This window comes from Columba livia, chromosome 15 (assembly GCF_036013475.1).
Source record: "Columba livia isolate bColLiv1 breed racing homer chromosome 15, bColLiv1.pat.W.v2, whole genome shotgun sequence".
Classification (NCBI taxonomy): Eukaryota; Metazoa; Chordata; class Aves; order Columbiformes; family Columbidae; genus Columba; species Columba livia.
The window spans coordinates 12,530,182-12,544,297 of record NC_088616.1 but is presented as its reverse complement, the minus strand read 5'-3'; the positions used below and the strand labels follow the sequence as shown (position 1 = coordinate 12,544,297).

Here is a 14,116-nt window from a genome sequence, read left to right as displayed (position 1 = left end):
TTTGAAAGTGGTTTCTTTTCTTGAAACAGCCATCTTTCGAGGTGGATTTAAGAGAAAAGTCTTCCACAGGAAGAAAAATTATGGTAAAAATCAAAGTCACTACTTCCATCTAATACCTGCTGTAAAGCTGAATGGCCCAGAAAGCCGCTGGCAGCGAGCACGCAGAGCAGCCTGCAGCAGGTAAGGAACTCGATTTGAAGCGCCAGTCTCTGAGCTCGCTTACACTTGCTTTAGTCCAGAAAAACTCTGGGGCCATGACCCTTCCCTGCCTGGCACCCTGGATTATGTTCAGATGCTCACCCTCACTTTAAAGCAGTTTTGCTTTCATCTGGGAGGCATGACCCCATCACCAAGGTGAGCACCAACAGTAACTCAGGTCTCCCCCTTTAGGGGCTGTAAGGAAAATCGGAGCCAGGAGCATCATCTGCTCAGCCCCAACCTGGGTGCATGGTGTGCCTGTCCATCCTGCAGCCCCTCACAGCCTGCTGAAGGGCTGGCAAACATTAGTTTAGGCTGAGGACAACACCACTGGGATTTAGTGGGATTGGCAGACAAAACTAAATGACCAGAATCTCATTCCCAATTTCCCGCAGAGCTCTGTTCTGTTTACTTCTGCCCAAAACCAGAGCTTAACTTTAATCCTGCAGTCCTGAAGGTTTTATTGTTGTTTTTGTTCTCTTTGGCAGCTCTCCCTAGAAGGGGATGGACGGTCAGGGCTCTCCAGCACCGATGCCAAGCACAGCAGCTCAGCACAGGGATGGAGGATGAGGACACAGCAATGGACCCACTCTCATCCAACTCTAGGCTTGACTTTGTCTCTATCTCCACCCTGTCTTGCAGGCAAATGTCATCATGCTGCTGGCCAACAGGACCTGCTACTTTGTGCCTAATGCTGAATATTTTGGTCCTCTTGTACAGCAGCTGGAAAATGTAACCCTAAAGTGCTTTCCCTGGTACTGCCACTCCATGACTTTTTACCCACGTACAACTTGTTGTATGGGTGTTAAAGGCTACTGCAGGGGTGAACCATATCCTGATGCCTGGAACTATGGATTCAGGAGAATGAATCAGGAATGACAGAGAAGATGGGAATTGTTCCATCTGGGTTCCCCAAAACTTCCACACCAAGCTTCAGTCAACCTAGGATAGTTTCTAGCTGGAAATGGAGGGACTGGTTCAATGCAGTTGGGTTTTGCAGGTCTAAAACTAACCCAGCAAAACACAGACCAAGACAGTAGCTCCAGTCTGGGTGATGGTACCAGAACAATTCACATTTGTTATGCTGATACCGACACATGGACATGCCAGAAGCCTCATTTCTTCACATTTCTCTGAACACTGTAACTTTGTTCACAGAGTCCCAGAGCACATGGCATCAACCAACAGGCAATGGATAACTCAGAGCCACCCAAATTCACCACTACCTGCCACTGGAGTAGACCCAGGAACCAACACAAAGCTGCGGTGATGTGGCCTCTATCAGGCTAGATATGAGGAAGGAATTTTTGACACAGAGGGTGGAGGGAGCCTGGCCCAGGTTCCCAGAGAGGTGGTGGATGAACCATCCCTGGAGACATCCCAGGCCAGGCTGGACGGGGCTCTGAGCAACCTGAGCTGGTGAAGATGTCCCTGCTCATGGCAGGGGTGGCACCGGGGGAGCTGGGAAGGTTCCTTCAACCCAAACTATTCCAAGATTTTATGGTAAATCTCCTGCCTCTTCAAACACAGGCCCTGAGGATTAGCCCAGGGAACCCATCTCCACCTTCAGTGACCGGGACCAAGACCTTAATAAGAAAATCCTGCGATACCTTTGATGCTGCTAATGACCATTACATAACAGCCTGCTTAATATCTCTACTTAGCAAACGTTTCCCCCCGCGGTTAATTTTAAAAGCTCCGCTTTGCAGGAAATCACAGAGCATTTTAGAAATCTGGCCAAAGAGATGAGAGGGACTCGCTGAAGCTAATTACAGCTCTGTGCTCCTTGTGCTCAAAGCACTGCCTGCTCACAGTGTCTGCTCCATGCAATGGGGCCACCTGAGCAGAGCTTTAACACTGCTCTTTGGGCTTTGAAATGGCAGCTCAGGGGTTACTCCAATCAATGGAGGGTCTTGGTGACCAGCAAACACCTGCCATGGTTGCAGGAGAGAGCTTGCAAGGTTGGAACATCAAGATGCAGGAGCAGAAGCAGACACACATGGCAGATTCATTGATTTTCTGCCTTTTGGCAGCTCTGCCAGGATGAGTCAGTGCCATCAGAGATGTTCTGCAGTACAGAGAGAGGCTCAGATTGCCGAAAGCCACCGGGCTCATCAGTGAGAGGCAGGAACAGGACCTGGGGCAGAGCTGAGGGATAATCTCTGCGTGTCTTCCAGACACAATACAAGTTGTAGACAGCAGACGATTACAGACAGATATAATTACAGGCTCTATCTTTTACAAAGCCAGAGTTGCCCTGATTAGCTGGCCTCAGGCATTTCCTCACCTCTGAGCCACTGACATCTCCAGCAGTCGCTGACAGGAGCCCTTCAGAAGGGTTTTCCCAGGCAGATCTCTCTTTCCCACAGAAGCTGCGCTTGCTTTTGATCTTTTCATTTCGCTGATGCATTTTAAGGTGTGCCCTTATACATGTCTCTGAAGCGGCAAGTGCAGAACAGCCCACACTCAGTATCAGGCTGAGGGATTGCTGGGGAGCAGGGTGAGCAGGACTGGCCCACGGCGGGGGATGAACCGGGAGCCAAGAGTCATCCCAGTGCCAGCAGCATCCACACAGTCTGTACGCAGCAGGGTCCACTCAAAGCCCCAGACATGGCAAGTGATGAATCTGATCCAGGACTCATCCAGGGAACTCAGGCAAGAGCCAAAGAAACCGGGAATGAAACCAGAGCTGGAGACAAGCACACCAACATCACAGCTCAAACCAGGACCAAAACCCACAGGCTGAGCTTAAACAGAGCTCCTGGGCCATGGGTGTGGGTGGGGGTCCCAGGAAAGGCTTATCAGGGCAATTAAGACCTATTAGCACCCTCAGCACCTGTCAGGGATGCTGGTCCATGCAACTGCCTATCTGGGAAGAAGCAAACCTAAAGTTTGCATCAAAAAGAGCAGGTGATCAAATGCGCTGCTCATCCCTGATGCCTGTGCCAGACTGAGAGCTGTGTACAAATGTCTTTAACACCTCTCACATCAAGCTTCTTATCCTAATACACCTACAAAGATTTATTTGTGTTTCAGCAGCATCTCCATGGTGCTGTCTGTACCAGCATGCAGAGAACCTCATCAACCTCTGCCAGGTGCTGAGGTGTGCTAGGTGACCTCCCAGACCCGGGCAGTTTCGGGAACTGGCAATTTTAGGAGAGCTGTGATGCTTTTGTTTGTTCTAAATCCTTAAATTCCCAGAGCCAGAGATCTCCGCTTCCTCAAACAGAGATAATCCAAACCACTAACGTCCTTGTCCTTCAGGAAAACATGAAAAAGCCACTCCAAACCCTCAGTAACTCGCTGACAAGAAGCACATAGCTGGCTTCAGGACTCTGATTCACAACCTTGTGAATCAAGATGACAGCCCAGTTAGGAGCTGCCATTGCAGCTTTGCGCCCCGGCCACGTTGTGCTCTCAGCCGCGATGCTGCTGGGTCCACCCTGGCTGATGTAACCCTGCTGGGGTTTCTCCGGCAGGGGAGAAGGAGAAAGGAAGAAAAAAAAATCAAGATTTCTTTTTTTATTGTACTTACATTGCAAAATTCCTGTCTAGGAAACACCTGTTTCTCAGCAGCCCTGCCCAGAGCTGCACACCGACAATCCCAAAGATGAAGAAGACAAAGAAGCACAAGAGGAGGACGTTGCCTAACATAGGCAGAGTATCTAACAGCAGGGTGACGAGTATTCGCATACCTGTGGGGAGAAGGAGAAAGCAGGTTAGAGAAGACCTTTGGTGGAATAAGAGCGAATGCCACATTGATCCCAGCTTGGTTGTGCAGCCAGTGCACCCTTCGCAGAGAAACTGGGGTGTTTATATCTTCCCCTAAACTTTAGGGCTGAAAAGGAAGGTAAACAGGGCAAAAGGCTTAGCAGCAAATGGGAACAAACAGTGCGTCTGCAAAGGGTAGAATCAAAGGTGGGATTTTCAGATGTTTTCAGTAACAGAGCACTGAACAACACACAAACACGGGCAAAGCTGCAAGACAGTCTTTCCTGGAGAAACGCCTCCGCAAACCATCAGCCTCCCGAGAAACTGTCAAAATATATATTTGTAAACATATTGAACATCTCTCATGAATCACACAAATTGTTCCCCTAAACAATATAGAGCCTGTGTGGGACGATGGCTGCGCTCTGGACAACTCTTCTTCCATGGGGGACTCCTCTCCTTGCTGGCCACAGTACCACTGAGCAGCACAAGCAGGTGAAACTGTGGCTTTTTTGAGGTGGGGAAGGCAGGATGGAAATGTTTCTTCCTCTCAGCTCTGCTCGTGCTCCCTATGAACGGGGGTTCAGAGCAAGGGCTCCCCTGGCACGTTTGCTGCCAGGGAAATGCTGATTTCTGTGCCAGACCTTCCACACTAAATGAGAAGACTGAGGAATGAGGCAGCCCTGCAGAGCCTCAGCTAACTCTCACATCTCCATCCAGTATGCTCCCAGTATTGCTGCCCAGGAGAGACTGGGTGAGGAGGCAGGGACTGGGCTGGGACCTGCGGGCTGTCCTGTCCCACACATCAGGGCACCTTCAAACTCAAGGATAAAACAGGAATAAAAAGAGAATAACAACTTGCGGCTCAGTACTTTGGTAGGGGTTAAACAAACCGCTGAGAGACCAACCAGCCATCGTTTCAACAACTGAGAATTGATGAGAGATGAACTAATGAAAAGAGAAAGAGACAAAGGCAAATTTAAAATTATAGAAAAGAATAAAACCAGAAGCTGAGCCTCAAGAACCCGGCGCTTGGCAGAAAGCAGAGCTGAAGTTTGTGATGCGGTGGAACCCAATGCGTCTGCTGGGTATGATGACACTGCTGCCTTTGGAGGTGTTTCATCGCACTAAAACACTGCCCTGTGAACACCTTTTCCTGCCTGTGTGGAGCTTTTTCTCCCTCCATTTTCCCTTGCAGGATGCTGCTCTCCATTAGTCATCCCGTTTGAGCACAGAGCGGCGTTTACACTGACACCGTCTCTCTTCCCAAGTCGTGCCTGATGCCTCTCCTGCGAATCCAAAGACGATGTGGGGCTGCAGCCTGGCATCCCTAGACCCGGAGGATGGGTGCTGGGAGGAGCAGTCTCCAAAAAAGCAGCGTCTGTCCAACCCAGCACCTCCCAGGCCATGGCAGGCGGCGTTAGCAGGAGCCGGAGCCCCATTGCGCCGCTTTACCCGCCTCCTTATCTCACTCTGCCAGCGGAAATCCAGCCCAGCCAAGCCGGGATGGAGCCGAATTTACCTCGTCAGCACAGCACGAGTGGATAAACTGCCACAGCCAAGAAGCCTGTGCTAATAAATAATTAGGTGTGAGTAATAACCTCTACATCCCAGGGCAAGAGCCTTTCAAGGTCTCCATGCCCAGCTGTGCTTGGCTCCGGTGCGGCTCCCTGCTGCTGGCGCCGGCAGCGGATGCTTCTCCGGAGGAGCCGCGATCCTGGCGCCCAGCCCCGTGCCAGCCCCGTGCCGGCCGCCCGCCAAATCCTGTCTCCATGCCACCCCAGGGCCAACGGCACCCTGTGGGGAAGGGACAAAGCATCAGTAACCGGGCCGTGTGGGCAAGTGCCACGGGATGCCAGCAGCATCCTTGCCACCCCCTTTAACCATGCTGACAGCCGTGGGGACACCTGGGGACAGGGGGAAACCCAGAGCTGGAGGCAAATGGGGGTTTGATTTGGTAATGCGTGTTCCCAACACGTGCTGTCATCGCGAGCCCCCCAGGAGTGCGTCCCACAGCGCTGCCCTTCAGATCATCCTTGCAAATCTATCTTTGGAAAAGCAGAAAAGCCTCACTTAATTCCCACTGGGAAGACGATGCTGGGCCTTTCTTCTCCCCCTCTCCTCCACTCTCATTAATATCCTCCTTCTTATTTTTCCAAAAATGGTTAAAATGTATCTCCCCGTGCCAGACAACTTTTTTTCTGCTCAGCTACTTTTGGTATTTTGGGTTGTTTAGTGGCACCGTTCTCGAGATTGAATCCATCTGTTCACTATCTGCTCAGGGTGCTCTGGGCTCCCAGCAGAATGTCAAGTGTGCCATGGGAAAAGAGCATGAGCATGAGGCTGAAATGAGGATTGGGATTCCTTTTCATTCCCATTCCATGTGATGCCCGGTTTAAACCACACAGGAGAAAAAATAAAAATACAGAAGGGAAAGGGATCTGAAAAAACAGCGACCACTACTAAAAAAAACAGCCTAACTACAGCCCTTGCCAAACATATAAATCTCAGAAATTGTATTTTTCCAGTCATTTTCAAGGAATAATTTCTAATAGAGATGATGTTTTTATTGGCTGGGGTTCTCCTTTCTTTTCTTAACAAATAAAATATAAATTAAATTATATTGCGGGTGAACTTGTTGTGCCTGGAAGCGAAGAGCTAATGGCACTGGCTGGAACCCAGGAAAGCGCCCAGGCATCCCAGGGATAGATCACTGGGCAGTTTCTCATGGGTCCTGCTTCCCTGGGCCGTGACTGAACACCAGGCTCATCTCTTCTGACCCAGCCCTAATTCTTATCTGCTCAACGTCCTTCTGCAATACTAGACATGTAACTGTTACTGCTGGAAATTGCAAAAATACAACTGAATGGAGGGTTGTTGCTCTCTGTTCTCCGCAGACCCTGGATAATTCCAGTGTGGAACAGTAAAAGGACCGATGTTAAAAGTGGATGGAGTTAGTGTCTCATAAGTCAAGTCTGTGATTATCTGTCCTCCAGGAACTGGGATATTTCTAAGAATGCTAATCCTGCCCTGGCACTTGGTCAGGACACTGGTAGGGTTGTAAGACCAGCCGAGCTGCTCGTCAAGCTGGACAACTCAACACCAAACATGCACTGAGTGCTTTGGATTTAGTCTCACACCCTATTGACAAAAAAATTGAATATTTTCTACCACCTGTCTTCTGAAAAAAATAAAGAATATCCAAGTGGTAAGTGTAGCAGAAAACAGCCTAAAAGGCTTACTTCAAAGGTTCAGTATCGGGCTCCTAAGGAATTAAAACATAAGCTGGATTCGGATCAAAATTTCACCTGGACTTGGAGGAGTTTGGATCCTTGGGCCTCACTTTAATAGGCACATAAATCCTCAAATTCCCCTGGCTTCTGCTCTCAGCCCAACTGAATCCCAGCTTGAGACTCCCACTGTTTCGAGGGAGAGCTACGAAGGGTTTTGCGGATTGAAATAACCTCGGAGCGAGCCTGATCCTGGCCCCAGCCTGAACCCTCGGCCGCGTCCCCCACTCCTCCCCGGCCCTGCGAGGCCATGGAGCCACCGCGCTCAACACCCCGGAGGAAAACTCCGTGTTGTGCTTTCGGGCTGCTCCGAAACCCTGGTAACAAAACCTCCTTAGAAAAAACAAAGCTCCGAGGGGGTTTTGTGGTCCCTTTCAGCCTCTCATTTCTTTTTGTCTTGCTTTCAACTTCTAATGATGTCGCTGACAAATTTACAATTTATTTTTTTTTAAAGAAAAATCCTGAAGAATTCGAGCTCAGACTGAATCTTCAAAGACTCCTGTGCGTAAACATCCATCTGTTTCCTTGCATGTTCGTCTGAGGTGCTGGAACCGAAACCCTTCTGGGGGAGTTTGTTTTGCTCTCCCTAGATGTGCCGACATGATGGGCAATTAATCCAGGCAGGATGTTCAGTGAGGAAGAGCGGAGCTGTGTCATTCAAACGTGCTTTTAAAAAGAACAGGAAATGTACTTTTTTGGCAAGGAACCTCTATGATTTCCATACAATGCCATTGCATTTTGAATTGAGTGGATTTTGGTTAAAAAAAAAGATTAAAGCGCTATGAAATTAGTACCTTGCAAAGTACCCTGCTCAGCAGACGGCTGATTCCGGCAGGAAATTATTTCAACTTGTTGGTTTGTCTTTCAAATTGGATTTAGAAGACAAGCAGCTGAAGCCACTTGAAAATGGATTTAGGGGCCACTTGAACTTTCTATCGTGGATGAACCCAATTTTGTTCTACATGACAGCGAACCCTCTCTGGTATTTTACCAGCAAGGGAGGCTGCTGCGCTTCTAATCCTGAACACAAAGAGATGGAAAGCCCTGAAATAGCTGAGAGGGTAAAATGAACCCACCCAGGGCAAGAAGATCCTTCTTAGAACTGACCTTTCCCCTTTCTTTACAGAAACTTTTTATTTACTTCGCACTGGGAGCGGAGTTACTTACCTCAGCGAGTTCACAAAAACGTTGGAAAAGAGCCATGAAAATTTGGCCTCCCAGGTATAAAATCTATTCCTTTGCCCTTTACTAACATTGATAATCATAATAAATGATCGCTAACTTGCTGTTAAAAATGAAAATAAATGATTTTGCTCTCAGCAGCAGGATTGCAGACTGCCACCACCAGCGTTAGCAGCCCGGTGCGTGGACATGGTGAGGAAAAATGTGTTTTACTTACTTGGGACCCTGTTAATGGCTCGTAGCGGCCGAAGTACCCGGACGGTGCGGATCGCAGACAAGCTCACGTTGTGCCCGTCCAGAGAATACTCCATCATGCTGCGGGGGAAAGAGAAAAAGGCGTCAGGCTGTTGGATGCTCAGTCGAGGGTGCTGGGGCTGCCTGCGTGCTCTGGGAGCCACAGCCCAGGCTTGCAAAACCACCCACTCCGTGTTTGCAGCTCATAATGTGCACCATGCTGTCAGTGTGGGTTATACGGGATATTTCAGCCTCTAACAGACTGAAGATACCCACAGGGATGGCGCAGGGGCCCGCGGGCAGACGTGCTCCTGGGCAGCAGGTACAGGTAACATGTGGGAAAGCAGGACTTGGCACGACGAGGAGCTGCAAAGCAGGGGCCACAGCAATTGGGGCAGAAGGGGAGCCCCAATCATCTGCTCAGCTCCCCCAGCTGTGCTGCTCTCCCTTTCCATTAGTTTAATCATGCTCGGGCCAGCGGCGCATCCGTGGGGAGATCACTGCACAGCACCGCATCAATAGGACGTTTCTGACATTATACCCCCTACTAGCACCCCAGCGAATTTCCACGCCAGCTTATCTCTCCCCCTATGACAAAAATGTGAATAACCAAGCTGACAAATGATGTTAAAATCGTTTGGCTTCCATTTTACTATTAAGAATAGGGAACATTTTCTTTTTCATGCTCCGTCTCCATTTCACATAAACATTTCTCTCCCGGGCTGGGAAGGACGTTAAGTCAGTTTTCTTGCTCTTTTATAGCAATGAGCGGCAAATGTGCATAGTGTTGTTTTTTTAATGGGGTTATGGCTAGTTAGCATGGCTGTAATTACAATTTATGAGTTTAACTACAGGGAAGCACTTGTAAATATGTCACAAATCTCTCACCACGCCTGTTCAAATAACATAACGGCTTCAAAAGCAACCCTGTGAGTAAGCTGCTGGATTCTGCAGAGAAAGAGCTCTCTTTTTCTTCTTTTTCTTAAATAAACAAACAAATATGGAAGGAGGGAGGCAAATAGCAGCTGAACTGCTGCAACCAGGCGCTTCAGTGGAAAGAGAGGTTTTTATTTGAAGCATCGTGCAGCCAGGATGGACCAAAATCACTATGTGCCATCAAGAAGCAACAGCCAAATGGACCGAAACAACGGCTGAATGGATATCGGATGATGGCAGAGGGAGGTTTGGTTTCAGGTCGGCCTTGCTCAGGCACATCATTGTCCATGACCTGCTCTGCCGGAGTCTTGCACTTCGTATTTGATGCCTTGCTCCTCTCTACAAACTTTAATTCAGAATGTCCAGCTGTTCTGATATTTGCTTCTCTTTTGGCATTGTCCTGAAGCTGTTTGCTGTAACCCTGTGATATCGCTGGCATTGCCACTGAGGTGGCTTTGGCCCATTAGCCTTAATTTTCTGTGCAGAGACACTGGTGATTTTGAGCTGGTTTTAGTGATAACCTTCCACAGATTTTTTTTTCCTGAAGTAGTTAGTGAGTGTTTATAAATCAAAACCACCCTAAAGCTGGTATGCAGGAACTAAACCGAACATGATGAATATCTTTAAAACTCAGCAAGGCACAAAACCAGGTTTTAAATCAAACGTTGTGTTCATTAAGCAGCCAGAGCTGTGTGAAGGACCACACAGCAGGAAAACCAGGGGAAATGCCCATTCACACCTGTGCTGAGGGGCCCGGAGCCAGGACCAGGTGTCTGCTCTAAACAGACCGTGCAGGAATAGCCAAAGCATTGTTTAAAGTCCCCAAAGTGAACAACACTGAAGCCTGAATCTGTTCGCTGGCGTGCTCCCAACACAGCACGCTCACAATTTATCGGGTGGCTGAGTAAGTGGATTTTAGTGTAACCGATCCAGTTTTTGAACTACTAATAGCATGGAAAAGGAGTATGAAGTGCTCCGGTGGGAGCTGGTTTTGTACTCCAGAGATCATGTGCAACTATTAGCGTGTTAAAGGGCCAACTGACTCCTGGGGCCTCACTTTTACTTGGCCCTTGGAGTTTCAATGGGGCTGATAAAAGTTGAATAATCCAGGATTCGGCCAAGGAAACAGACTTTCTGACCCCGATACTTTGGACTTCTGTGATACTCCAATTAGGATTTGAAAGTAAGTCCCAGGGGGATCTACCGTGTGCACTGAAGCCAACCTGAAACACATGATGAATTCCAGACTGGACCTTCTACAAGTGGTGAAAATATTTGAAACCTTCATAAAAAAGTCAAAGGTTTTTTCATCGAGGCCAAGCTTGGGTCCTGTTCTCATATCACACCTGTAAACTGAGAATACCCTGGAAATGCCTGACAGAAACCTGCTAAAGCTGGAAATGTGGGGTATGCAGGGACTGGAGGTCTGGGTGGACCGGCACTTGGTAGGTGATTTCTACAGCCTTTGCGTATTGAAAACAAAGGAGCCAAAAGCCTTTGTGGTGTCTTCTCCCACCAACAGTTTCCAGTCCTTCTGCTGTCAAGTTAAAGATGTCCAAAGCACATCACATGAGCCTGCAATGTCTCCAGGGACTGAATGCACAAGAAACCTCTCTGGACAACATTTTAGATGCTTGGGAAATTCTTTCAACTTGGCTGCTAGACAGACTGCAAGGTTGTAAGCTCCATTGCATCTGAAATTTTCCAGGGTACATTTCTGAGACGAGCAAAACATGAAAGGGCTTTCAGTGCTGGAACAAACTTCAGACACAATCTGTTGCTAGAGGCAGAATATATGTTTATTTTGTAGTTTCCCTGCTTATCCTCCGCTCTCTTTGGTGTATTTGCTAGTAAGGGAAATCAGCTTATTTGAGGAGATTGAATTGGACAAACAAAGCAGGCAGCACTGCCCATCGCCTGTTTCCCTTCTTATCAGAAAAAGCCTCATAATAACTTCATCACATCCATCTGCTTGCTGGGAAAAGCAACTCTTATTACTCCAGTAGCGTGCTCCCTGCTAAAACCAGCTCCAGTTTTAGGAACAGATGTTGGATTGAAGGCGGTGGTGGGAGAGGTGAAGAACCCCAGCACATCGCACAGCTTCTCCTTAGCCTCCACCAGCGTTACTGGTCAGCCCAGCTCCCAGCCCAGCCTTTCTTCTGAGAGATGGGAAATGATGCCACAGGTATGGCTCAATACACCCAAATCATCTGCGGGTGGCCCAGGATCAGACAGAGAAGGGCTGTTTCTTCAGCCTGGGTAAGGCCAGACTGGCAGCAGAGCTTCCCATGGGGGTCTCCTGATGCTTTCGCTGTTTTCATCCTTCTCAAACATCTGCCAAGCACAGAGGTGGGGAAATCCCCTGGAAAACCACCCCACTGACCCACCAGCCACCTTGCCCCTCGTCCCAGGTGCACAAAGATCCTGGCACCAAACCTGATGCTGGGGTATGAGCAGAGGACTCAGCCTTTCTGCCTGGATGCGCTATTTATCCTCCTGCTTCTCTGGGATGATCTGTTTGATGATACGGGGAACCTCCACATCAGGAGAGTTCACCCTGCAGGTCCAGCATGGGCAAATGCTGTCAGTACGTTGGTGATGGATGGCAAATTTCAGATCCCGAGCTCGCCCTGCAACCACAGCCTTGCTCTTCCCCTGCTACTTCTGGCTTAAACTCTCCAGCAGCTTTGGAAAGAAGAAATAATTAACTGCTTCTTCTGTTGTCCCTGCTGTTCTTTCCTGGGCTGTAACCACACACAGGTTCAAAGGAAGCTCCGCTCAGGAGAGCTCATGTTTTATTCAAACCAGTAAGGCCATTCCTAATTGTATTCCAGACAAATAATGTGGAGCAAAACAAAACTCCATTAGTGCGGTGAAGATTGTACATCTCTAATGTAAGAGTGAAAATGCCCCAACATATTACAGGAATGTTCTAATTAACCCCAGGCTGGTCGTTACAAACCCAAGAATTCAGAAATAAGGCAGAGCTCTGTAATTAAAGCAGTCTATCCATTTCTAGGGTATACTAAGCAGGTAAAAGAGTCTGAGGTTTCTAAAATCCATTTATTTACAGAAAAAAAGTTTTAGACTCCCTAGCCTGTTAGTCCACACAGTTTTTCCCTACGGGTGTGAGGGAACTGGTGTCAGACGCACCCACATCTTCCTCATATCTGTTTATTAACACATCCTGCACAAATAAGCAGCTGTGGGAGGTGGTATTAAAACATAAACCCCCAGGAGTTTACAGGATGCATTTGCATGCGCTTGTAATTTGGATCAACTTCTGGCCAGCTTCTTCCACTGGGATTTCAATCTTCTGAACCAGATTTTTTGGGCTAGATTCTCCTCGTTTGGCCAATTTCTGCCTCTCTAATGGTGTCACATGAAAGGAGCAGGCTGAGCTGCTGTGTGCTTTTTTCCACCCACCATGGAGACAGCAGTTGTAACCACAAGCACGGGGACATACTGGTCACTGTGAGGACTAGATTGGGTGTGCTTGATTTGACATAGGTGACACTGGTGAAAGGATGGCTACTGAAAATTCGATGGTTTTTGACTTGACATTCATACCCCACCCCATAATCTGGCGTTGATGCCAGAGGTGAAACCAAATGAGACTTATGGGACTTTGCCTTGGCTTGAGTCTGGCGGCTTTCACAAAACATTATGAAAACCAGCCAAGCCAACCTACAGATTTGGCTCTCTGGGGTTTTCTTGCTTTCACCGCAACGAACAAATTTATGAGGTTTTGTTACTGACCCCGCCATCACGATGAAGAAGTCCAGGCGATTCCACGTATCTCCAAGGTAACACTTCTGCCCGAAGATCCCCAGAGCCACCATCTTGATGACCATCTCCACCGCAAAGAAAGCGAAAATGAAGTCGTCAAATGCCTGGAGACCAGTAAAAGATTATTACAGTCAGTTCTGCTGTACTCTCTTAGCAGGGAAAGGGAAGGCAGAGCCACAAGTGCTTCCATGGCAGAGGCGCTCCGTATAACCTGGCAGACACTGCCTGGCAAAGCACCGGAACCAAATAAGCACCTACCAAACTCAGAAATAAAACCTGCAACACTTGATGGGTGATGGCAACCCCTGAGTGCACCTCCTGCCTGGTACGCATTAGCAGCTTCTGTTAATCTACTGACAAATACATAAGGACATCACTGCTTTACAGGCTGGATATTCTTATTTTTCAAGCCTATGGATTCAACAGCAACTTCTGCTTGGGTCTGTGAGGTCTCAGCAACTTGCCGTACAAGCTGTGCTTCCAGATCGGGCAGCTCACACCTCCTAGAAAGAATTTTTCCCATCTAACACAGGGTGATGTGCGTCACCTCTGATGCCTTCAAGGACTCCTGAAGGGACCAGGTTCCTGCCCCCAGACCCAGCTGGAGTGAAGCAGAGGCTGGAGCGGTGACTCCAAGGGCAGTTCTGCACGTGAGGAACAACAGGAGCGGTTCCTCATGGTGCAGGGCATCCCGCTGGCCAAGCACAGGAGCCTCTTGATGAAAGTCAAAATTTGGGGTTTTAGATTACTGTGAAACAAGGAGAGAAAATAAAGGT

At 48.4% G+C, this 14,116-nt stretch overlaps 1 protein-coding gene across 1 annotated transcript in view; it reads right to left on the bottom strand.

The window, feature by feature from the left end:
- CACNA1H (calcium voltage-gated channel subunit alpha1 H) overlaps positions 1-14,116 on the bottom strand; it is a 224,933-nt gene that overhangs the window by 103,726 nt on the left and 107,091 nt on the right. Inside the window, exons 4-6 of the mRNA XM_065031285.1 lie at positions 13,311-13,444; positions 8,599-8,696; positions 3,734-3,893 (exon numbers count right to left, since the gene is read on the bottom strand). Coding sequence (XP_064887357.1) covers positions 3,734-3,893; positions 8,599-8,696; positions 13,311-13,444 — 392 coding nt within the window. The remainder of the gene's footprint in view (positions 1-3,733; positions 3,894-8,598; positions 8,697-13,310; positions 13,445-14,116) is intronic.